At 37.7% G+C, this 23249-nt stretch overlaps 1 protein-coding gene across 3 annotated transcripts; it reads right to left on the bottom strand.

The window, feature by feature from the left end:
* Positions 1-1943: 1943 nt before the first annotated feature.
* Positions 1944-21511, bottom strand: LOC139969852 (uncharacterized). Of its 3 annotated transcripts, none has more exons than XM_071975184.1 (17): positions 21199-21511; positions 19150-19277; positions 18368-18464; positions 17751-17892; positions 16979-17090; positions 15182-15270; positions 14293-14472; positions 13114-13190; positions 12621-12750; positions 10133-10183; positions 9227-9386; positions 8183-8359; positions 7299-7378; positions 6682-7001; positions 5954-6137; positions 5307-5385; positions 1944-4051 (listed from the first exon to the last, which is right to left on the bottom strand). In XM_071975184.1, the coding sequence occupies exons 2-17, from the start codon at positions 19202-19204 to the stop codon at positions 2322-2324; spliced, it is 3663 nt and encodes a 1220-aa protein (XP_071831285.1). In that variant the 5' UTR covers positions 19205-19277; positions 21199-21511; the 3' UTR covers positions 1944-2321. The 3 variants fall into 3 exon arrangements, with proteins under 3 accessions (XP_071831285.1, XP_071831284.1, XP_071831286.1); XM_071975183.1 differs by having other exon boundaries at positions 21242-21511; XM_071975185.1 differs by having other exon boundaries at positions 21331-21511.
* Between the last annotated feature and the right edge of the window lie 1738 nt (positions 21512-23249).

The raw sequence follows: 23249 nt of genomic DNA, 5'->3' as shown, positions 1-23249 counted from the left end.
AGTAAGATAGTTTCCCTTGAGGTTAGTACTTCATGACGGTACCCGTCTAAGGCCTCTGAGGCCAAACGCATCTACTAGTCCTATAAGTGCAATTGATCCGCCAAAGCTGTAAACCATCTACAAAGTTTTACTCTACCCAGATATCACATAACGTCATCCAACCTTGAACATCAAACTTCAAATAATTTTTCCTTTTGAGTATATTGACAGTTGCCATAATTTTTTTTTCTCTCCCCATAACCAATCTTTAGACTGAATCCGCTTCATGACCACGGCTAGTGTAATGTTGATTTTTTTTTTCTACTTGTGTATCAATACATTATGCAAGAAAAAAATCAGTATATACACGAAATATACAAAATAGATATTGCCCCTTGTTAGTCAAAAGACGAAGATTATCCTTAGTGAACGTCCGAAATCAAATCAAATCTAATTATTTATTGGAATAATCACTCATGGCAAAACTTATGAATTCATTGAACCCATGAAACAATATTGGCCTCAATGAGCAATTTAATTGAAGATTCCTCAATGCCTGTAATATTGAAGTGTGACAATCTCCTGGAAAGTACTTTTCAATACATTAAGGAACTATTAGTAGGCTAACCTTTGGGGTTCATACTGATGAGCTACTTACATTAGTATTGCAGGCCAGTGTTAGGGGGTTAATACTGATTAGCTACTTACATTAGTATTGCAGGCCAGTGTTAGGGGTTAACCCTAACCATTAAAGAACTATTAGCAGGTTAAACGTTGGGGTCATACTGATGAACTACTTACATTAGGGTTGGGGGTGGGGGTAGGGGCTCAACCCTAACCCATTAGGGAACTATTAGCAGGTTAAATGTTGGGGGTCATACTGATGAGCTACTTACAAATAGTAAAGACAAAATCTTGCGTCTCAATTGTCGTTATGCTTTCATTTATTGATTACAATGTTTACTTTGTAACACAAGGAGGCTTTGAAAATGGTGCTCCAACCATGCCCATAATGAGAGCAGGTGTTCATATATTAATATATTATGCTTGTCATATAGCCTTTGAAGAAGATCCTGCTAGGATCGAAACGTCAGGCCAACTTACTTTTACACATTCTCTTACACAGGCTCTCTAGTGGATAAGCAGTTAGGTAACAGTTTTATTTTAATATATTATGTGTTAGGTTGCGCGTGTGTGTGGGCCGGTATACATATGATAACACATCATAGATTACATACACGGGTACCACAGGGACGTAGTGTAATTACCAGCAAACTTCTCCGCACCGAAAACAGTTATTGGCCCATCACCAAGTAGCATAAAATCACGAAATCCTTCAGTGATATTGGTTACTTCAAGAAATGATACTGCACAGGCATGTTCGTCGGCTGATGCGTACTTCATACACACATTCGGGAGATAATATTTTTGTATTTTAGCCTATGCATGGAAGCGCAATGGGTACGGTGGCACAATAGGGACATAGGAAACAAAAAAAAAGTCCTCAAATCTAAAAATTTAGATTTTTTATGTCAAAATTTTGATATTCTTTATCACAATTTTGACTGTAAAAGTCAAAATGTTGATATTTGGGGACACTTCTTTCTTATGTCCGTATTAAGCCACCGTACATGAGTTTATGTGACCTGGAATAAACCGCGAAAGAACATAGTGTTTCAAGTGCTCAAATATTACGATACATATATATGAAATGGGTTCATATGGCATAGACGCATACTCGAGATACTGAATAGGAGTTTCTTGGGTTTCATTTCAGGGATAATAAAGACTGAAAATTGTTTCCCCTACCCTCCCTTCACCCCCAACCTCGGCCTAAATAGAAAAAATAATAAATGACAGTATATTTTCAGTGTAACCCTACTCTCCCTGCATCCCCCAACCCCAACCCAAAATTTGTATAAAGAAATAAAAAGAAATAAAATATAACAACTAGCAAACATGTATACAGATATAGATATATATTTGATAAAGGCACTTTTCAAATTGTACACATTTTTGAAGAATAGCTTTGACTAACACATGATAAAATATTAAACATAACCAGACTTCCCAATGACAAGTCCACACATGAATTATTTGGTCATACAAATATAGGAAATTTAAAAACAGTATCCATTATGACTTAGCGATAAAGTGAAAATAATATCATGCTGTCATTTTGAAATTAACTTAAAGCTAAACTGAAGTTGGCTTTGTAATTCCCCATCCATTATCACTTCTCTCTATGTTATGTGATTCAACAAAGCTACAAGTCTTGGTCAAACCAGTCCAAAACACTACCCATTTCTCAATAATATCATCTTTTCTGTTTTCTATTATGATTATGGTGTCTTCCCAACAAAATTAAATTGTCTAAGTTTCAACCTAGTAGCTGGCGAAACATCGTTCTTTTCTTCAGAGGAGCTTTCCCTTCCAGAGTTCCTCCTTATACCCTTCTCTTTGCAAAGTTTTCCACCTACATTGCTCTGAAGATCAGAAGATGTATCGCCCTCTTCTTTTGACTCCATGAATCCTGCATTGCCATCGCTACATTCACTTCCCATTCTACTCGAAGCACTACTCTTCGACAAAAAAGAAAACTTGTTTGAAAGTTCGTTGACTTTCTTCTCGTTCCTTAGTAGCTCTAACCCTCTGTGAACTTCAGGACCACTTGTCTGCCCTCCTGGTCCTCCTCTCACCCCTGCTACCCCTTTCCCTCCTTTCCCTCCCGTTCCTCCTTCTCCATTGCTGTCTTTTCCTCTTCCTCCATCTCTCATTTTCCTTCCCTTTTCCAATTTCTTCTTCTCTTCCAAATTTGATCGGTCAAAATCAAAACTGATGTCACTTAACATTTCCACCTCAAATAAGTCATTGTCATCGATTTCGAATAAGTTCTTCTTCTCGGCCGCGACTGATTCAGCTTCCACAAGATTACGCACAGGTGTTTCCTTGATAAAGCTCTCTGATATAAAACACTCCTCATTCCTCTCTATGACATCTCCAGGAACATTTTCCTTATCGTTCCACGACTCATTCTGAGATGACTCTGGTGTCTCCATCACAAATGGTTCGGAAGAAGATCTCCTCCCAGTTTCTTTCCTGTTGCTTGAGGATTTGCCTTTAAAATTAAAAGTTCTTTTACCACTTGTGGGAGGATGAGGAGAAGAAGAGGCAAATATTTCACTTTTCGGATCTCCACCCTGCCCACCTCTTGAAGTATTTATCTGTCTTAGTCTAGCCAGCTGAGGTTTACCCTGACTAGCAGGGCTCTCTGGTACAGTCAGGTTTCTACTGGACTGCTGTGAAAAGGGGACAACCCTTTGCACCTGCGAATTGCTGGGGTCATCATTCTGCGATAGCAAATTTGCAGGTTTAACTTCCCTTTTGAATACCACGCTTGTATTTCCACTGCTCTCTGAGCTTGAAAAAATATCATCACCTTCACAAGCATTTCTTGGTTTTCTGGTGTGTAACTGACTTTGTCCATTCACCAGGCAGACCTCGGCAAGCGAAGGTGACCGAAGACCCTCTATTTCAGGACTGATGCGAGTTCTTCGCCGCTTTGAAACTGGCAATCCATTGTCCAGATCTTCATTTCTAGGGTGCATGCTTTTCTGTCCGTCAGTTGCCATCCTTTCACCTTCATCGTTGTTTGTCTCACGAGGTGATTTATGCTCGATTCCTGTTTTAGCACCACAACCTGACCTTTGACCATTAAATCTAAACGAATCTTGAGAATTTCTTGTCTCGTTGAGTAATGTGTGATCGTCAGTCTGCTTTACGATAGCTCGCTGAGGAGATGTCTGGCTATCGTGCTCTGGATTCGGTGACCTTTGACCTTGAACATCCTTGTCGTGGCGCTGATTATCATTCCCCCTGATAATACTACTTTGATCTGCGACGTGACTCGTGTCGCTCACATTGCTAGCATCGATGGAGGTACTCAACGACCGGTCACCATCCTCACCCCAGCTCCCTTCCACCGCTGCTCTCTGTGACTGCATCTTAGATATCTTCTCACGTTCTCCTTCTAAGATGTTGTGCAGCTGAAGGTGAGAGAGAATCAATTCAGCTGTCGAGTAGAAAAGGAATAAAATAATAAAAATATAATAAATCAAAATATGTATCATAGAAAAGATGGTTTGCATATAGCACAGGGCTGTCCACTGTGTCCAGCACACCAAATGAGATAAAGCAAGCAAATGTAGATTAAGCAATTAAAACATAATTAAAGGGTGTGAAGACTCGCGCACAAAGAAACGTCTCATGCCGGTAATCTGACCTAGTTTCGAATGAGGTGTAACAGAAGTGTTAGACACCACCATGGATCTCAGAAAATACACACACAGCTTGCTACCGTCGGTAATTAGACACTAGTGTACAGTCAATATATACAGCTTTGGTCAATACCCAAGACACAGTGTACATAGTAGAGATGGACATCTCAGGTCTAGATAAAAGATATCACGTATCACGTTTCATTACTGTCTGTAGTTTGTAGCGACAAGAACAAAACGTCACTTGAAAGCAACAGAAAGTTAACTTTTTCAGAGCGCGGCACGCGGTTTGGGGCGAGTCTTCAATGCCTTTAAAGTAGGACAAATCTGTGACAATGAAAGGGACAAAAGTAGTCGAATGCAAACAGTGATGTAGCAACATTACAGTCATTAAACAAAATGTGTGAACTACAAAAAATAAACATCGCTGTGAAGCTACGTCGTTGTTCTCATGTGGTGCTACATAGAGTCTGCCAGATGTCTGAAAAACAAACTTGTTGATTTCTATAACCACACAGGATATAAGTACACTTTCCCCGACTGTTTGCTTTATTTCAAGGTCATGTCGTCCGAAGCAATCATCCAAAAAGTAAGTAGATTAGGGGGTTTTGATGAACAAGTTGGAAAAATAGGATAAGACCCCAAAACAAGAAGAAAACAGCGAGGATCTCTGGACATGATCTCTGTATCAGGATAAGATTCCAGGGTGGTCTGCCAAAAAGGCCTGAGGGTATTAGTTTCAAACATGAAACCACAGGGGGTAGAGAGAACAAGCTGAACCCTTACCACTGAAGGGATCCAGGGTTTCTCTGACAGGGGGGACCAGAAATCAAGTTTTCAAGTTTCGGTAGAAAATTAATAACAATGCATAAGAATACGTTGGAGTAATGGTAAGGAACACCTTACATGATAAATCTTCCACCTATGTATCTTGCTGTCAGTGAAATTATGTTTGCAGCTAACTTTCAATGCCAACCCCCCCCCTCAAACCCCCTCCTTAGCATCGCCCTAGATCTGCTCTCCTGCTTAGCCAATTAAAGGAAAGCTCACCTTGTTTCTGATATTCTGTATCTGCATCTTCTGGAAAGGACGTGTGGAGTGCATTGACACCACCAAGGAGAGCAGCACCCTGATGAAAAAGCCACCGAAAAAGACCAGCCGATGTGAAAATGGAGATCACATATAGAACCATAGGAATATATTAAATTTATCCAGTGTTTTATGCAACAACAAAATTATGCTATTTATTTATATATATATACAGATTGAAATTAAGATGTAGATATTCAACTTTGAAAGTTTAGCTAAGACTTGTTTAGATGTAAACTTATGACTTTACTATTTAGGATTTATCTTTTTAAAGATCTAGATAGCAGGGACTGATCCAGGATTTTATATAGAAGGGGTGTGGCCCAGGAGTCATTGAAGCAGACCTCCATGTACATGGGCCTGGGGATACTCCCCCTCAGAAGATATTAAACTTTTACACTTAATATGGTGCATTCGGAGGTACATTTAGTCTATGAATTATGTCTAATTAATCTGTAAAAAAAAATTCTTGGGGTTGGATCCATGTCTGGAAAGGAGTACCAATTTTGCAACAGTTTGGTTCAAACTATGTTTTCCATTTGGGAAGTGTAACACCACCACTATCGTTGTAACAAAAATGCTGGTACATTTCGTTATATTTTGATTACCTGCATACTGGACTCCATGAGACTGACGGCGACAACCGCATCTTGCACCGTGACCTCTGACCTCCCCATTAACCTGGCATGCCCTTGGGTCAACCTCACGATGCTTTCCAGTAAGCGGACGGTGGTGCGAGCAGCGTTCCGCTGGTCGGCCTGTCTCTGCGCTTGGTAATATCTTGTTAACACTCTGCACAAGGATGAAACAGACACAGTAAGATGTACATGGGAGCATTTTCACAGTCCCAACGGTTGACAGATATGTAAATAGCGGTATTTTATCTGTGTTTCAATGAAATATCTGTGTGCAAAATATGTCTGCCGGGTCAAATGGACTTTAGTTCCTGAAGAATAGTATATCCCTCTTTTCTCCTTCTGAAACTACCATGCTCGACATATTTATCAAACAACAAATTTCCCTTTAAAATAAACACGCAGTAAGTGTTTGCAATGAAAGGGGGAAGGGGGAGGATAAGGAGGAAGGGGGAGGATAAGGAGGAAGGGGGAGGATAAGGAGGAAGGGGGAGGATAAAGAGGATGGGGGAGGGCAGGTGGAGGCTCTGAGGCAGTGAAACATCTGTTTGTGACAATAAATCAAGACAAAAATAAGACATTTTTGGACTATTTTATTTCCATGTCATGAGTAGTTACAATCAAATACAGCCAACTAACTTGACAGCAAAATGAGGTTTTTAACCAAAACCCCCCAAAAAACTGAATTTGAAACTACTCACTGGTTTGCTTCCGTACTCATAACTGGTTCCAAAGTCTTGATAAGGCACAGGTAAGATCGCATCTTGTCCAAGCTCCAGAGGGGCTCGTCTGAGGGGCCCTGGGGATCGGGACTCCGCCCCTCCAAGATGAACGCAGAGACGACTTCGTCCCAGTCGGCATTCTGGGAATCCAACAGAACTAAAACGATATCGAAGCGGCTGAGCAGTGGACTTGCGAGGGCGATGTTTACGCTTACAGACTCACGTGGGTCGTATTTTCCTTTGGGATTAGTTGCGGCTAGGATTGTGGTCCTAGAGCTCAACTTGCAGACAAGTCCAGCCTGAGTAAAGAAAAGATATCAAAATATATATTAAAAAAATGAAATATAACTATAGATTATTATTTCTTTGCTCTTCCCATCCCAAGAAACTTTTGTGATTTGCCCCTCAAGAAGCCACGAGTCCCACTGCCCTGTGAAGTTATTGCCTCCGACCTTGGTCACAGTCCTGACAAATCAACAACTTTTCCCAGCTATTTCACTGGGATATTTGGTCGTTTCCATACAGACAATTGTGCATTATTCTAGGACTAAAAAAGATTCCAAACTTCAGGAAGGATAAAGTTTAGACTAGGATACCTTGGCAACTGATATGGTCTGTTGTTCCATTGCTTCATGAATGCTGGCCCTATCATGCTCTCTGATGCTGCTAAACTCATCTGGGGGAAAATAAGACCATGCAGAGAATTTTTAATATTCCAATGTAGAAGACAGTATTGCACGGTACATGGAATGCTACCTCTAGTCTGTTATAGTCAGAGTTAATCCTACCTGTCCAAGTATTCACATTTCATGTCTTATATCGAATAGGTGTCCAGGTCTTACATAATCAATGAGAGTGTGGTAGCCAATTGGCTACGGTGTCGGATTCGTGATCCAAGGATTGCTGGTTCGATTCCTGCCTAGTTCATTACGTTGTGTCCTTGGGCAAGATGCTTTATCTCACTTGCCTCTCTCCACCCAGGGGTTAAATGAGGTAACTTGTCATTGGGCGCAGTATATAACTGCTGCCGACTGGAGGGATTGTCTCTGGGACAGGTTATCATTGACCAGGGGTAATATAACGTCTGTAAAGCGCTTTGAAACCTATCGCTGGTATAAAGCGCTATATAAAAAGCAAATATTATTATGATTACTGTGTATGGTGATAACAGCGTTGATCCGCTCCATATTTCACGAATACTTTCACCACCCCCAAGAGTAAAATAGGTTCTCGGTGGGAGTTAAAAGCTACTGCCATCCCGATTCACTCACATAGTTATGTTGTATAAATGAGCATGTCTGTATTACATGACACACAGATTTGATTCTGGGAGAATGCATTATGGAGTAAGTTAAAATAAAGAAATGAAAAAAAAAACAACCAAATAGGAACTTGCTCAAACTGGTGCACAGACTGCAGCAGTGGTTTTGTTAAGGACAACTAAAAAATGATTTTAACAAACAATAATGAGCATACCCACCAATGCAGCAGATACCTCCATCGGCCAGGACTAATGCACCTGCCTCTAGCTGCCACTCTCCGGAATCCTTGACAGCCGTAACAGTCAGCCCTGCACTGGTGGAACCAATACCCGTGGTGATGACGGATCTAGGAACCACTTTGGCGGCATATTTTAAGAACTGGGATTTCCCAGTCCCTAGTCGAAATAAGAACAACAAAATATGAATTGACCACCAAAAAAAAGGAACCAAGAACAGGTGCACAAGCCCATGGGAGTGGTTTATTAAAGGGATACTGAAAGGTGTAAACTATAGCCTATCATATGAAGCAGATAAAATGGAAGACATAAATTTGTCAAAAGACAAACATTGGAAAGGTCTACTCAAACCAGACAGTGATAATTACCACAAGCCTGTAGCATAACAGGTGCACCGTAGATTAAGTTGTATGCAATAGTTGTGATGAAGGTTGTTATCATTATGAACTTGTAACATATAATATTTCATTGTTTAATTGGTATTATGAATATACATGACTCAGCCAAATTACAACCTTCCCACAATGCACCACTTTCAATAAAATGCAGATTTGTATGGTGTGATTGAGAGGATAAACAAATTATATTGATTAGGACACTGTTCTCCAATTTCTTTCCTTATAAAGTGGTTAGGCCAACCAGCCTAACATGATACACAGATACAACAAACTTGTATTGTATCCTCATTGGGTAAAATGTAATACTCCAAGTACAGCATTCATATCCACAGGGATGAGTCTGGGGTAAGAAAAAAATCACGAAACTTAGCAAAAATTGCGGTATAGGCTCCAGTTTGTGTATGCTACAGTGTGTTAGGATAATTACTTTTTGTCCCTGAGGTAGCAAAGAAATCACGGATATTCCGCGAATTCGCGGAAAAAGCTCATGCCTGTATGTAGGATATTGCAATAGTTACCCGAATGAAACTATTGGCTTATTGTTGTTTACATCTTTGGTAATAAAGCTATCGACAAAGAATCAAACATGAAGTTTAATGACAACCAGCTGCTTTGATGGGATACCAACCTGGATCGCCGACTAGGAGAAGATGTGACTCTCCTCTGGTCCTCGTCCCTGATGCATGGTCCCTTGACACACCCCCTGCCAGGACTAAGGCCACTGCTAGTTTCACCACATAGAGACCATATACTTGAGGACAAAGGCTTGCCAAGATTACGTTCCTGCCCTTAACATAAGAGAAAAGTGGAAAAAGGGGATCGTCAGGGTAATGGAGCCCTGTATTTCAAGTGAATTTGTCCCAATCTGTTCAACAACCAGAATTTAACAACCATCTGAGGAAAATATGATACCTTAAACACTAATTTACTTTACTTATCCACCAAATTTTGTCAGCAGGAATAATGAAGTTAAGCATAAAGTTGTCAGGCAAGTAGTGGGTAGAGACAAATTCAATCTGGGCATTATGCGACCTGCTCAACAAATCCAAACATTGTGACCGATCCTGACATTCTTCATGTATGGGAAAAGATTGTTCTTGTTCTTTTCTACATATTTTGGATTTAAAGTGAACATGCAAAAAAAAAGGTTTCTTTCTTCCCTTTTAGTTCATTCATTGTTACAACTTTCTAATGATTCAGTCGGCAATTCAGTCATTCGATACTGCAAATTTGCACAAATTTTCAGCACTGGGGTGAGAATGCCGGCCAACATGCTTAGTAATACTGATTAAACAAAACAAAAACATATGCTCATTAATTTAATGACATGGTCATCCACAAATTATTGATGACAAAAATATGCAGGTTAAGTCATTTGGTTAGCTATATAGGTTAACATTCCCATAGCTTGGAACTTACCGACAAAGGTATGAATCTATATTCATCCCGAACAATTCTCTGATTCCTTTCTCTAAAAGAGCCATGAATTACAGTTCAATATTTCTTAGATTAACCTCTCAGTTTTTATACTTACTGTCAAAGGTGTGAACCTATATCTATCCCAAAATTCTTCAAACTCTTTTCTCTGCAAAAACAAAGGCCAAAATGGGATACTATTCTAAGCATTTCAGTTTATTCTTGACAAATATAGTTGTTTCATTTAATGCTTATGGAAGTCATTACGGTGCCTTTGGCAACGAGCAGACCGCAGGTCGCATTAATACCACAAATAATCATATGTTACACGCACTAACAATATAATCATATATGAATATTCATGATGTAATAAATATTTACCGAAATCTTAGATCTGGCTTTATATCTGTTTTAATCTGGCCATATCAAGCCTTAATATGGCCATATAAAACCAGATATTACTTGATATACAAATATTGCAAATATGCAGATAAAGTTTTATCTGGCCATATTAAGCCAGATATAACTGGATCTAGCGTCAATCCAGATATGCAGATTAAGTTTTATCTGGCCATATAAAACCAGATATTACTGGATATAGAGTCAATCGAGATATGCAGATGAAGTTTCATCTGGCCATATTAAGCCAGATATAACTGGATCTAGCGTCAATCCAGATATGCAGATTAAGTTTTATCTGGCCATATAAAACCAGATATTACTGGATATAGAGTCAATCGAGATATGCAGATGAAGTTTCATCTGGCCATATTAAGCCAGATATAACTGGATCTAGCGTCAATCCAGATATGCAGATTAAGTTTTATCTGGCCATATTAAGCCAGATATAACTGGATCTAGCGTCAATCCAGATATGCAGATTAAGTTTTATCTGGCCATATTAAGCCAGATATAACTGGATCTAGCGTCAATCCAGATATGCAGATTAAGTTTTATCTGGCCATATAAAACCAGATATTACTGGATATAGAGTCAATCCAGATATGCAGATCAAGTTTTATCTGGCCATATTAAGCCAGATATAACTGGATCTAGCGTCAATCCAGATATGCAGATTAAGTTTTATCTGGCCATATAAAACCAGATATTACTGGATATAGAGTCAATCCAGATATGCAGATCAAGTTTTATCTGGCCATATTAAGCCAGATATAACTGGATCTAGCGTCAATCCAGATATGCAGATTAAGTTTTATCTGGCCATATAAAACCAGATATTACTGGATATAGAGTCAATCCAGATATGCAGATCAAGTTTTATCTGGCCATATTAAGCCAGATATAACTGGATCTAGCGTCAATCCAGATATGCAGATTAAGTTTTATCTGGCCATATTAAGCCAGATATAACTGGATCTAGCGTCAATCCAGATATGCAGATTAAGTTTTATCTGGCCATATAAAACCAGATATTACTGGATATAGAGTCAATCCAGATATGCAGATCAAGTTTTATCTGGCCATATTAAGCCAGATATAACTGGATCTAGCGTCAATCCAGATATGCAGATTAAGTTTTATCTGGCCATATTAAGCCAGATATAACTGGATCTAGCGTCAATCCAGATATGCAGATTAAGTTTTATCTGGCCATATTAAGCCAGATATAACTGGATCTAGCGTCAATCCAGATATGCAGATTAAGTTTTATCTGGCCATATAAAACCAGATATTACTGGATATAGAGTCAATCCAGATATGCAGATCAAGTTTTATCTGGCCATATTAAGCCAGATATAACTGGATCTAGCGTCAATCCAGATATGCAGATTAAGTTTTATCTGGCCATATAAAACCAGATATTACTGGATATAGAGTCAATCCAGATATGCAGATCAAGTTTTATCTGGCCATATTAAGCCAGATATAACTGGATCTAGCGTCAATCCAGATATGCAGATTAAGTTTTATCTGGCCATATAAAACCAGATATTACTGGATATAGAGTCAATCGAGATATGCAGATGAAGTTTCATCTGGCCATATAAAGTCAGATATAACTTGATATACATGTGTAAGACTGTATGCTCTTACATATTGTATTTTAATAGAGGCTTACATTGCCCTATATTGTGGTACTGCACATGTATCAATGGTAAAGCGCTTGCAGTGCACACTAAATCAAGCGGGTTGGGGGTAAGGGGGATTAACTCTGACTGGGCTATTTGTTCTATCTGGGTTGCTAGGCAACATTACACATTTTTACAATATTCCAATGCAGTTGAGTTCTTTTTTTATATTTCATATGTTGTGATTGCATTGTCCTTTATGTCCCAATTTAAGTTTTCCCCCTCTAAATTGGAACTGGACAATAATAGCATTTTCATGGACCACACATGATTAGCCAAAAGCCGAGCACTCATAGACAATCAATGTCAACTTGTTTGGCAAACTTTCCAGCAAATTTCACTGAACAATGAACTTCAGCCACTGGAATATCAGTTTATCAACACACAAAACAGCACAAAAACCTAGCTGCCTAATTATACAACAAAACAGACCCATGCAAATGAAACCTTTTCTCTTGCCCAGTGAACTGGTTGCTAGCAGACTAGTCCTGTGTAACTTGAAGGGAGACCACGTACCATATCATCAGTAACGGTGCACACTTTTGTTTGTTCATTGTGGACTTGAATGTGGTTGCACTTGACTGCTAACTCCAACTCACATTTGGTTTCCATGGCAACAGACTGCCATCTCCTCAAGACAGTTCCTCTGTGGTGAATCACAAAGAAAATAGTTCAAAATAGCTAAATTAATTAATCCTCACCCTTAAAAGACTCGAAACATTTATAGTAAAGAGTTAAAGTTGTGAAAGGGTTTTTTCGAGTGTAATTTTATCAACATTTTTAATATTAATTATATTAAAAAATATTTAATAATTTTAATACCACATTGAGGATGGTCCAATACCAACATTGATTGGTCTCACTTTAAGGTAATTTAAAGGTTCACACCTTGTCAATGTTTTCTCGGCTCATCTCTGCCCTGCTCACCACTGTCGTCTATATATATATATGTCATTAAAATTAATTACTCTAAATCAATACTGAATACCATCCCTTTGACGGAACTTACGTAATTGTAACATCATCGCCTGCTTTACAAGAATCCACGAGATCGTCTTGAAGTACCACCCACATAGATTGAGGAATCTGTACAATGCAAGTTAAGGATTCTAGCAAAAATAACGATCAGTCTGTGCATAACTCTACCCAGTCATTTCTCTTTAAGTTCTTGTTGAATCTTTGCCATTTGAGTTTCCCGATTCGAGACGGGTCATGGAGTCATCTATGTATCATCTATATGGGGCTAACGATGGCACACTTATTTGAATCAAATTTCACTTTGAAAGTTAGAGACCTGAGGCATGAGTCATAACAAGAACTGCTGGTAAGCCACTGGAACAAGTATAAAGCTGTTTTGAGCCTTATTTCACAATGTTTGACATGACCCCCTAATGAAAATATTCCCTGGTCATCAGTGAACTTGTGACAAGTCTGAACAATTCAAGATATGGCTCTCGGGGGGGGGGGGCACAATAATGTGCCAAATCTATGCATCACCTTGGCGACTATATTAAGATGTTGCCTCACATTTCTACATGGGTGAAGATTAAGCATCTTGACTGATTCCAAGTCCATTGCCTCATTACTACTTGACCACAGCCCTCTTTGTCATTGCCTCGTCACTAATCCTATTTACAACTCATATTTTCATGATAGATATAATCTGCATCATTACAACACTAGATCTATGTATTCTCTAAACATTCCATATTCAAGAACTAGACTTAGACAGTCCCAGATTCGTTCTAGTGGTGTTACTCTCTGGAATTCATTCTCATCTAATCTCACTGAATTGAATATTACTTTATTATATACTTTTAAAATTAGGTTGAGAAAAAAATTGATGTCGACTTCATATTACATATAACTATATGCATATTTAGACCAATCTTAAATGTTGCTGTTATACTTTTGTAATTAGCACATTGATGATTATTTTCTTAATTTCTTTTCCTTTCTTTATTGTAAGGGGTCAGACTCAAAAAGCTTTGCTTATTCTGACTCCTCTACCCATCATATGTATATATATACTGATTATTGCATATCATTTATTATATATAAGTATATTAATTTAATAATAATCATGTTATAAAATATAAATTAATGATGATGGTACAAATAAACTTGAAACCACAGCCCTCTTCAAAGTTTCATTTGTTGCTGAAATCTGACAAATAATTAAGGATACAGTTCCCACGGCAAGTCTCTGAACCTGTTCTTGAATCTTGATTTCTTGGTAGTCACGGCAACAGGTAGGAGCACCGTTACTGCTGATACCGGTCAGACATTTGAACTGTGTCGATCCACAGCCTTCTGGATTCGTGCATCTTTGAGGACGACATTCGGAATAGAATCTCTCAAAGCTGGCCTAATGACCAACATTGCAAGAGGAATATTATTATAAGTTAGTACCCCAAGCAGATCAATGGAGATTTGTTTTTTTTTCCTTCCTCAACACCTTTTTGAGGTTACTGTAAAATAATCAACACTATTGTGCATTCACTCAAAAATGTGTGGACCATTCAGGTCTTGGAGAAGGCAAATAGGTCATTTGGGCAATTCTCTCTGTTGTAAAAAGAACATACAGTACAAAAATTGTATGACAAGAGTCACAAGACCAAACGTTCTGACACCCATTTTAGCATCCCAACATCTGAAGTCCAGACTATTGTAATTCTAGTGAGCTGCTACAAATAAGTAATAATAGATATTGACACTAAATCTAAAATTTATATTAAAAAGTTTATTATTTTTATTAATATCATATTATATTTTTATTATATTATATTAATATTATAAAAATTTTAAAAACTAAAAAATTTTGATTTTGATTTTAATTAAATTAAATTAATTTTATATTATTATTAAAATTAAATTATAAAATTATAAATTATAAAATAAAAAATAAAAATTTAATTTAACTTAATTTAATAAAATTATAATTAATATAAAAATTATAAAATTAAAAATCAAATTCAATAAACTTATAATTAATATTATAAAAAATTAGGAAATTATACAAATTATGAAAATAAAAAAATATTAAAAAAAAAACCTTGTTTGCAAGAAATAATCACCTGGACGCTGAAGATGTGTCGGCAACGAGAGCATATGAATTCCTTCTCATATTCCAGCATCTTCACCATCCCTGTTCGGATGACAGTACCTGAGATGATCGAAATGCAAAAGAAATTTGAAATTAATGAAAATTAATATAAATTACCGGTGCTGTGGCCGAGTGGATAAAGGTGGTGGCATTTGAAGCAATGAGGCTTAGCAATCGGGAGGTTCGGGGTTCGATTCCCGGCCGGGTCATAGTAAGGTGGGTTTTTCATCCAAGAGCAATCTACGGTTTTCCCATCTGAAATGACTTTCTAAATTGAAATGATTCCAAATATGAGTTAAAAATGTTGAATTGGAAGCTACCCGACGTGTAAGTTGTAATCCATAAGCCCTTGCGGGTTTCTCCCACATTTGTGGCCGCTTAAGCGTCATAAAAATAACTGCTGAGTATTATCATAATTATTATAAAAGTAACAACAATAGTGTAAGTAACTTACGGCAAAATGTTATTAAAACAATTTGGTAGGATACTTTGAGAAGGCATATCATTTTTATTTGCTGGTAAGCTTGATTTCAGTGTCTCATTAACCGCCTTCTTAATTCTACATAGAAAATTTGTTAAATATAAGCTGTCACAGAAATGACTTCCGGTGTGACAGCACACACTTCCTTGAAATTGAAATTCTGTTCTGGTACTACGTATAATGAATAAAGGGTGAGTAGATTATTGCTGTGGGATACATCAATAGTTGTATCTCCAATTCTCCAGGCCTTGAAATTCCGCCTTATTACTGGCGCAATGCCAGTGGATTTCATTATTTGCCAGTAGAAGGCAAAATGCACTTACATTTTTCAACCAGTAGACATTAGGAACATAAAACACAATACAATTCGAGTAACAATCACCAGACCCAAAAGTGAGCAATATTTTCTGTACCTAAGTTACCTAAGTTCCGTATTATTGCTTATTATTGACAAAATAAAATTGGGCTGCTCTCACTTGACTACTGTTCACTAACTAATGCTTGCTCTAATTCTGGAAACTTCCAGTGAGAACTTGATTTTAGCCTGTAGGTGTTTTCTAAGCTTTTTGCAACTTTCACTCCAAGTTTGAAGGAATGTAAAGCAGTTAATAGGAATAATTGTTCCACCACCTTACCTCAATTCTAAAAACAACTGATTTAATGTTAAACAAATAGAGGCATACAGTGGCATCCAAACTGTGTTTGAAACAGGAATATTTCCTACAAATGACATATTTTGATTGCATTTTGGTAAACATCCCTTGCCACATTTGCAGCAGCTTCAAATTGGATGGGCCCTTTGTTAGGGAGCCAGGAAGAATAGGCTTTCTAACTTGACAAAAAGTGCAGAGCTCCAGCCTCCCCCACCACCCACTTTCACTGGAGTTGTGTCTTTCCAGTCCTGATCTCACCAATCTGTCATTACAGCTGTAATCAAGGTCAGACTCAGAGCAAGTTGTCGACAAAAACCAAAAGCCTTTCTCGAATTTTATAATGCAACCGGTCTGCGAGGGTCAATTCTAAAATTATGTGACCCTAGTGCACAAATTTATAATTTGTTATGCATGTAAATTTGTATGAATGAACATTGTATCCAAATTCTTGTCTTTAAAATATAAGCATTCCATTGATAGCTAGAATAGTTTTTTAATTAAAAACTTAACATTATATGACCAACTTATGATTTAATATCTAGTGACAGGCATTTTTTGAGAAGTCCCTTAAAGAAATGGACAGATTTTTGTCCATTTTTTTTTTTATCAGATGCCTATTGAAGCAAGGACTTACCGCTCAGTGAAAGGAACTTCCCGACATCGATTGAACGTGGCATCGTAGTTCGGATTAACTCAGGGCAGGCTGGAAGACCCGTCAATCTAGCATGTACATATCTTTTTGAAGACTGAATGAAAGAAAAATAAAAAAGTTGGAAAAAAGTACCAAAGAAATGTGTTTGGCCAAATGTTGCACAATATCAGCCACAAGTTCAGTCTCACCTGCCAATTGCAGGCTGTCCAGCCCACTCTTCTAAAAAATGGAACAAATGTAGAAAAATGCTCAAGCAGCGCCACAAAAGTGGGACAATTTGGAGGAAAAAAGTAAGTGAAAAGGAAGGACAAAAGTAGGATTGAAGTAGTAGAGGGTTACAGTATATAAGCAACAACATTCATGTTCATCATGGATACACAAATGTCTGTAATCGTAAGAGTGAAGAAGGTATTTGGTAGCATACTTCTGTTGTTAATATGGTTCTTTTTAGTTGGTACCTGAGATACCATGCAAACAAACCGTCACATAATTTATGCCTACTCTCATAGTACATAGTCTCGTAGTGCGGTTTTGGTGGACTAAAGTAAAAGATAATGTTCTTCAGTTGCCTGGTCTCTCTCTGTTTAAAGTCTACTGTCATGAGACCAAATTTTTTGGCAAATTCAAGAGCCAAATTAAAGCCAAGAGCAAGTCACAATTTTGTCTCGGTGGGGTGTGCAATTACAGTATGACATCGATCAATTCCATTTCCAAAGGCCACTTAGCATGACGATTTCATAACATTTTTTTTTACCATTTGCTCCTTTTCCTGGTGGTTTTTGTAAATATCTGCCATAGCCTTCTGTATTGCATCATCGAATAAGGCCAGAGTAGGCAATGGGTGATCCAGGATTGCCTCGCTGAGTTCCATGCTACTCTCAAAAAGTGTCATTGCGCTGGAAATATTAAAAGAGGTGGGGAATTTAAATAAAAACGTTGGGCCAGAATAATCTTCGGAGTGATATTCATTTGTTGGTTGAACACTGCATTGATTCTAAGCAGGATGTCTATTGTAGGGACATTGGCAACTTGATTATGAGCAAGTTCAACATGCGGCATTTTTAATTTGTATTGTTGTATTCTACAAAAGCTTCATTTTATTACAGTAGTTGCTTTATATTTGGAGTGGACTAACTTGACTTATTCTAGCGGTAGTTCCCCAAACTTTTAGAATGTTGAATGAAATAAAAGTATACAATAAAACTAACTCATCTGACCTTACTTTGACAGTGTTTATTAATCTTTGAAGAAAATGTCACTTTAATTTTAAGTGACAACCAACATCTCATTAAGAGATTATTGTAGATCTGAGCAGAACCGGATACCGAGTACATCCCTATCAAGAGCAACTGATGATGAAGATGGACTTACTCAATAACCAGAGGGTAGTGGGAGTCCCTGTCATCCTCTCGAAGAATCTCTTCCAGATCTCCCAAGTGCTTCTGCTTGACGTAGGTCTCAAACACAACTGAGAAAACAAAACCAATAAATTGACAGTACTCTCTTCTCTAGTAGGCTTTGTTGGTGGAACAGTAGTACTGGGCATTTTGACCACACTTTTAATAATAGTTTTGCTTACTACAGTAAGTATGCATGATTCCATTTGGAAACAAACCCAAAGAGCTTTCACCTACAAACCTTAACAACAATTGAACCAATTTTAAACTAATACACAAGTCAAAATATGTTGTCAGTAGTTGCATTAGTTAGTTTAATGTTCAACAAATTAAAAAAAAAAAAAAGTATACATCCCTGATCTATACCATAAATTTGTGTGAATTGACACTAATATCCTTATAAATTCTCCAGTGCTCAGGACTCCAAAATAATACTCACAACAAGAAAAACAATGATCCACGACAATCAAGTCATTGAAACTGCAACTTTTTAGTTCCAGTAAAAGTTTTACTAATATTGGCGTTAAATAATCGTCTAATTTGATCATTCTTAATATACTAGGGGAGTAATTTCAAAGTTAGAAATTATGCAACTAGAGTAAGTTCGTTACTTCAAGCAACTCTTGATAGACCTTTCAGTTTCAGCATGTAATATTAAATCAGCCTACTGTATATCTATGATGGTTTTAAAGTATCATGTAATTCTTTAATTCCATCACAGGTTTAAACAACATTTTGAGCATCATAATCCTGTACCTGCAAATTCCTCCCTCAGTTGAGGCTTGAGTGGTGGTCTGCCTGTAAAGGTCATAATTATATTTCACGTGATGACCAGTCTCATGACTCTCACCTCACTTTCAAGATTTTAATTTATTCTTGGAATTCTGTGCAAGAAAAAGAAAAGAGATAGTGGTGTTGTGTTAGCAAAAACAGTTCATACTGCCTACGGTAGGCTTTCCTAAGTGAAAACACAATTTTATTCATCCTATGAAATGTTAGAATGAAAACTTTTGCAAACGACACTGGTTCCTGCTCAGGTTATAGGCTGTAAGAGCCTGTGTACTGTTTTATTCAATCATTCAAGTTAGAATTTAAGCTTTAGGGTTTTTGCTCATAACCAAAAAAGCCAAATTGTTTGGGAAGTTTTATAAAACATATGATGCGAGAAAAAGGTGGTGTCTAATGGATTTCAAACTTTTGAAAATTTATTTATTTTAGATGATGCAAGCAATTTGTTATATGAGTACTGTAGGCTTATACAGAATACTTGATTTCTTACAGCTTTGCAATGTATTAACTAACAAGTGACAGCACTGACTCAAAGCCTATGAGCTTTTTGTCGCAGTTTCATTTTATTGAATGACAAAGGTAACATGACTCCAATCAAAGTCATGAGTTATAGGGCCGAGGAATTGCCAAATCCTGAAGTCCTAGGCTTTGTTAATTTTATTTGTAAAATCATAAATGTCTTGTTTTTTTATTCACACTCAGATTGTTCAAATTTATACGAAAAAGACATGTATGATAGAACGTAACAGATTGAAAAGAACAAAAAGAGTAACAGGAGCTAAACCCATTTGGCTGACAGAACGTCGGCCTATTTCCAATGGGGGTTATGGGGCCCTAGTGAAAAAATTGCACTTTCACTGGTAAATTCCAATAAAACCAACAACTAAACTCTAAACACGCACATATTTCTGAAAAGTGCCTTCCCCTCCCCCCACACACCATATTAGATGAAATGCGATCCTTAACTCAGCTTTAAAATGACTAGAAGGCTTGATGGATTTAATATGATTTGGAAGAGCATTCCAATCCTGAATTGCCGTGAAGTAGAAAGTAGAGCTAACACCACCCTTAGAATCAATAACATAGAAATTGTGATGTCTTGAAGAGTACCCTGATTATGAATAACAGAGGTTTTGGTGAAATTTCCTCCTGCCCAACATGGAATCTTGGGCCTTGCATAAGTATGTAGCGAACCACTTTATTTTGTGTAATTTGAAGCTTCTTTTTATGAGTTTTAATTGAGGCCTGTGTACCAAGAAGAAGAGTATTAAAAAAGACATTGAATAAGGGCCATGCATAGCAGTCTTCTGCCTCGTTGATTCAGGCAACTGGCTTGGCGATACAGAAAATGGAGCCTCGCATTGGCCTTTTTAATACCATCAATAGCCTTCTCGTTTAAGCTCAAACGGTTGTCGATTAAGAAACCAAGATATTTGACAACATTAGTAGCAGAAATGGAATAGTTGCCACTGGTAGTAATTTTGAAGTCACCAGCTTTTTTGAGCATGCTATCAGTACCAAAAAGAATTAATTCAGTTTTCTCAACATTGATTGAGAGAGTGTTGTCATTAAACCAGTCTCTACACACTTCAATGGCCTCTCCAAGTCTATGGAAAATCACCCTGGCGCTCTTGTGGGAGAACAAACTGGCACTTTCATCTGCATAAAGCAATTAGTCAGTGTTCAATCTTGGTTTTTGTGATTGTCAATAAATGTCACATAATGCATCTGTAATAAAGATGATAATACAGACTGTATAGATAAACAGACTGTATTTATGTACTGTAACTTACACTTACACTGCAGTATCACAATTGACATCTTTGCCAGCTAAGTTGTAGTATGCTACTTGTAGGTTGTAGCTGCACTGTTTCTACCCAATTGTTTACAGCACACAAAAAAATTCACGATTTATTTTACGCTGGTTTGGCATGATATTGATTAGGGAGCTCAAACTCATATAGCCTATACTATAGCTCAGGCTATCGACAATATTTATCGCAATGTTACACTAACCTTAACCTTATTATATTAATTAGTTAACTGTCCAGGGACTCACTGGTTGGAAGACAGCGTAACTACAGTAACACTAGTGACACCCAGTAAGCGACTCAGCACGGAGTTTTTAGAACATTCAGGTCTTCTTACAATGCCATTACAAACTTTATAGTGTCGATTAAAATCAAACACTCCCCTTTTCACGATTGCGTCTGCGTTAATAATGTGGCAACAATTTTTAGAGTCTGGACACATTTCTGTGAGTCTAGCCTAGTATAGGCCGAATTTGGTCGTACAGTAAAAACAAGGTCTTAATTTCACATTTCGCGGCAAATCTAGCAAATAAAAAAGCCATGCCATAATACCATAGGCATAATCGGATAAACCTTTACTTTATGGAACGCCAAACAGACATGGCTGTTGAGAGCCACATATAGTTTACTATACCAGATTATTAATAATTTCTAATAACTACTAGTAAATAATTAATAATTATTAATAATTAAAAAATATTCATCTGTCATTACAAATTATTATAAATAATATAATTTGGATACATCATCACCCGTCGTTACTGCAGCATCATCCTCATTGACATAACACAATTAATGTATAAGTATATATTGCAACGCTGTCACTCTTTCACAAACTCCTGCAAACGTTGTACTATCAGCTTAACCGCATGAGACAATTAATTAATTAAAGGTATTGAAGACTCGCCCAAAACCGCGTGCGGCCATCTGAAAAAGTTCACTTTCCGTTGCTTGCAAGTGACGTTTTGTTCGTGCCGCTACAAAATGCAGACAGTACAGTAATAAAACGTGATACCTTGTTAACTTTAGCTGGACCTGACATGTCCATCGCTGTATTGTTTGTACGCTGTGCTGTGGGTATTGACCGCAGCTGTATGTACTGACTGTACACTAGTGTATAATTACCGATGGTAGCAAGCTGTGTGTGTGTATTTTCTGGGATCGATGGTGGTGTCTAACACTTCTATTACACATCATACGAAACTAGGTAAGATTACCGGCATTAGACGTTTCTTTTTGCGCGAGTCTTCACACTCTTTAAGTTCTATGACTAACTTTTCTTCTGTCCCCACTCCTTCTCCCCTTGTCCCCCCCCCTTCACTTATCTTCTCATAGCTCTCTTACCCTCCTTTTTTTTTCTCCACACCTTTCTGTCTTTGTCCCTCTCCAGTTTATTCCCTACCCTGTTCCTTTAATCCTCTCTTTGTCCCTCCACTGTTTATCTCCTACCTCTCCTCTTCCCCTGAAGCTTTCTTCTCTCCATCCCTTGTCCACTTATAATCCCCTTTCATCCATTTCATTGTGTTCACCGTGCTCATTAACCTGTCTGCATTCTGTGCATGTTTTTGTCCCTTCTGTTACTGTCCTGTTACTTGTCATTTAGCCTCTGAACAAGATCCTGCTAGGATCGAAACGTCAGGCCAACTTACTTTTATGCATTCTATTACACAGGCTCTCTAGTGGATAAGCAGTTTGCTAACAGTTTTATTTTATTTAGGTGAATATCATGTCTTAAACTGTGATTTAAGAAACGGATGTTTCAAACATCTCACCAATTCTTTCGGCGACTTTAATCCCTATTCATTGAGCACAATAGCATTTCCTGCGTATAAACTCGTACAGGGATTATACAAGTGTCTACGCGGCAATTTGTCAACGAGTTTATACGCGATTGTACTTGTTTATACGATCCTGTGCGCGTACACATGCCCAGTTATACGTGAGCGGTACTGTAGACTACTTATTTAGGAGTATTTATATAAATTTTATATCATTTCAGTTGAAAATGACCAACCTCCATATTTTCCCCTTATACTCCCTATTTTTTTGGCCCTGAAAAATGTTATTCTCCCTATTTTGGAGCCAAACCAGGTTGACAGGTCTGCATTAGGGTAACCCTAACCCATTAAGGAACTACTATCCCATTAAACTTTGGGGCCAACACTGATGAGCAACTGACATTAGGGTTGGGGGGGGGGGGGGTAGGGAGTCAACTCTAACCCATAAAGGAACTAATACCACGCTTAACTTTGGGGC

This window comes from Apostichopus japonicus, chromosome 7 (genome assembly GCF_037975245.1).
Source record: "Apostichopus japonicus isolate 1M-3 chromosome 7, ASM3797524v1, whole genome shotgun sequence".
In the NCBI taxonomy this organism is placed as follows: Eukaryota; Metazoa; Echinodermata; class Holothuroidea; order Aspidochirotida; family Stichopodidae; genus Apostichopus; species Apostichopus japonicus.
The sequence above is the reverse complement of the archived record's forward strand: the minus strand, read 5'-3'. Positions and strand labels throughout refer to the sequence as shown.

What these genes read in the sequence shown, in the direction of transcription:
- LOC139969852 (XM_071975184.1), bottom strand. Translation starts at nt 19,204, where the DNA reads ATGACCTTTACAGGCAGACCACCACTCAAGCCTCAACTGAGGGAGGAA. An exon ending in CACTACCCTCTGGTTATTGA is followed by an intron (nt 17,893 to 18,367) that starts GTAAGTCCATCT and finishes TAATATTTCCAG; the next exon opens with CGCAATGACACTTTTTGAGA. An exon ending in ATAGGTTCACACCTTTGACA is followed by an intron (nt 9,387 to 10,132) that starts GTAAGTATAAAA and finishes TCTTATGTTAAG; the next exon opens with GGCAGGAACGTAATCTTGGC.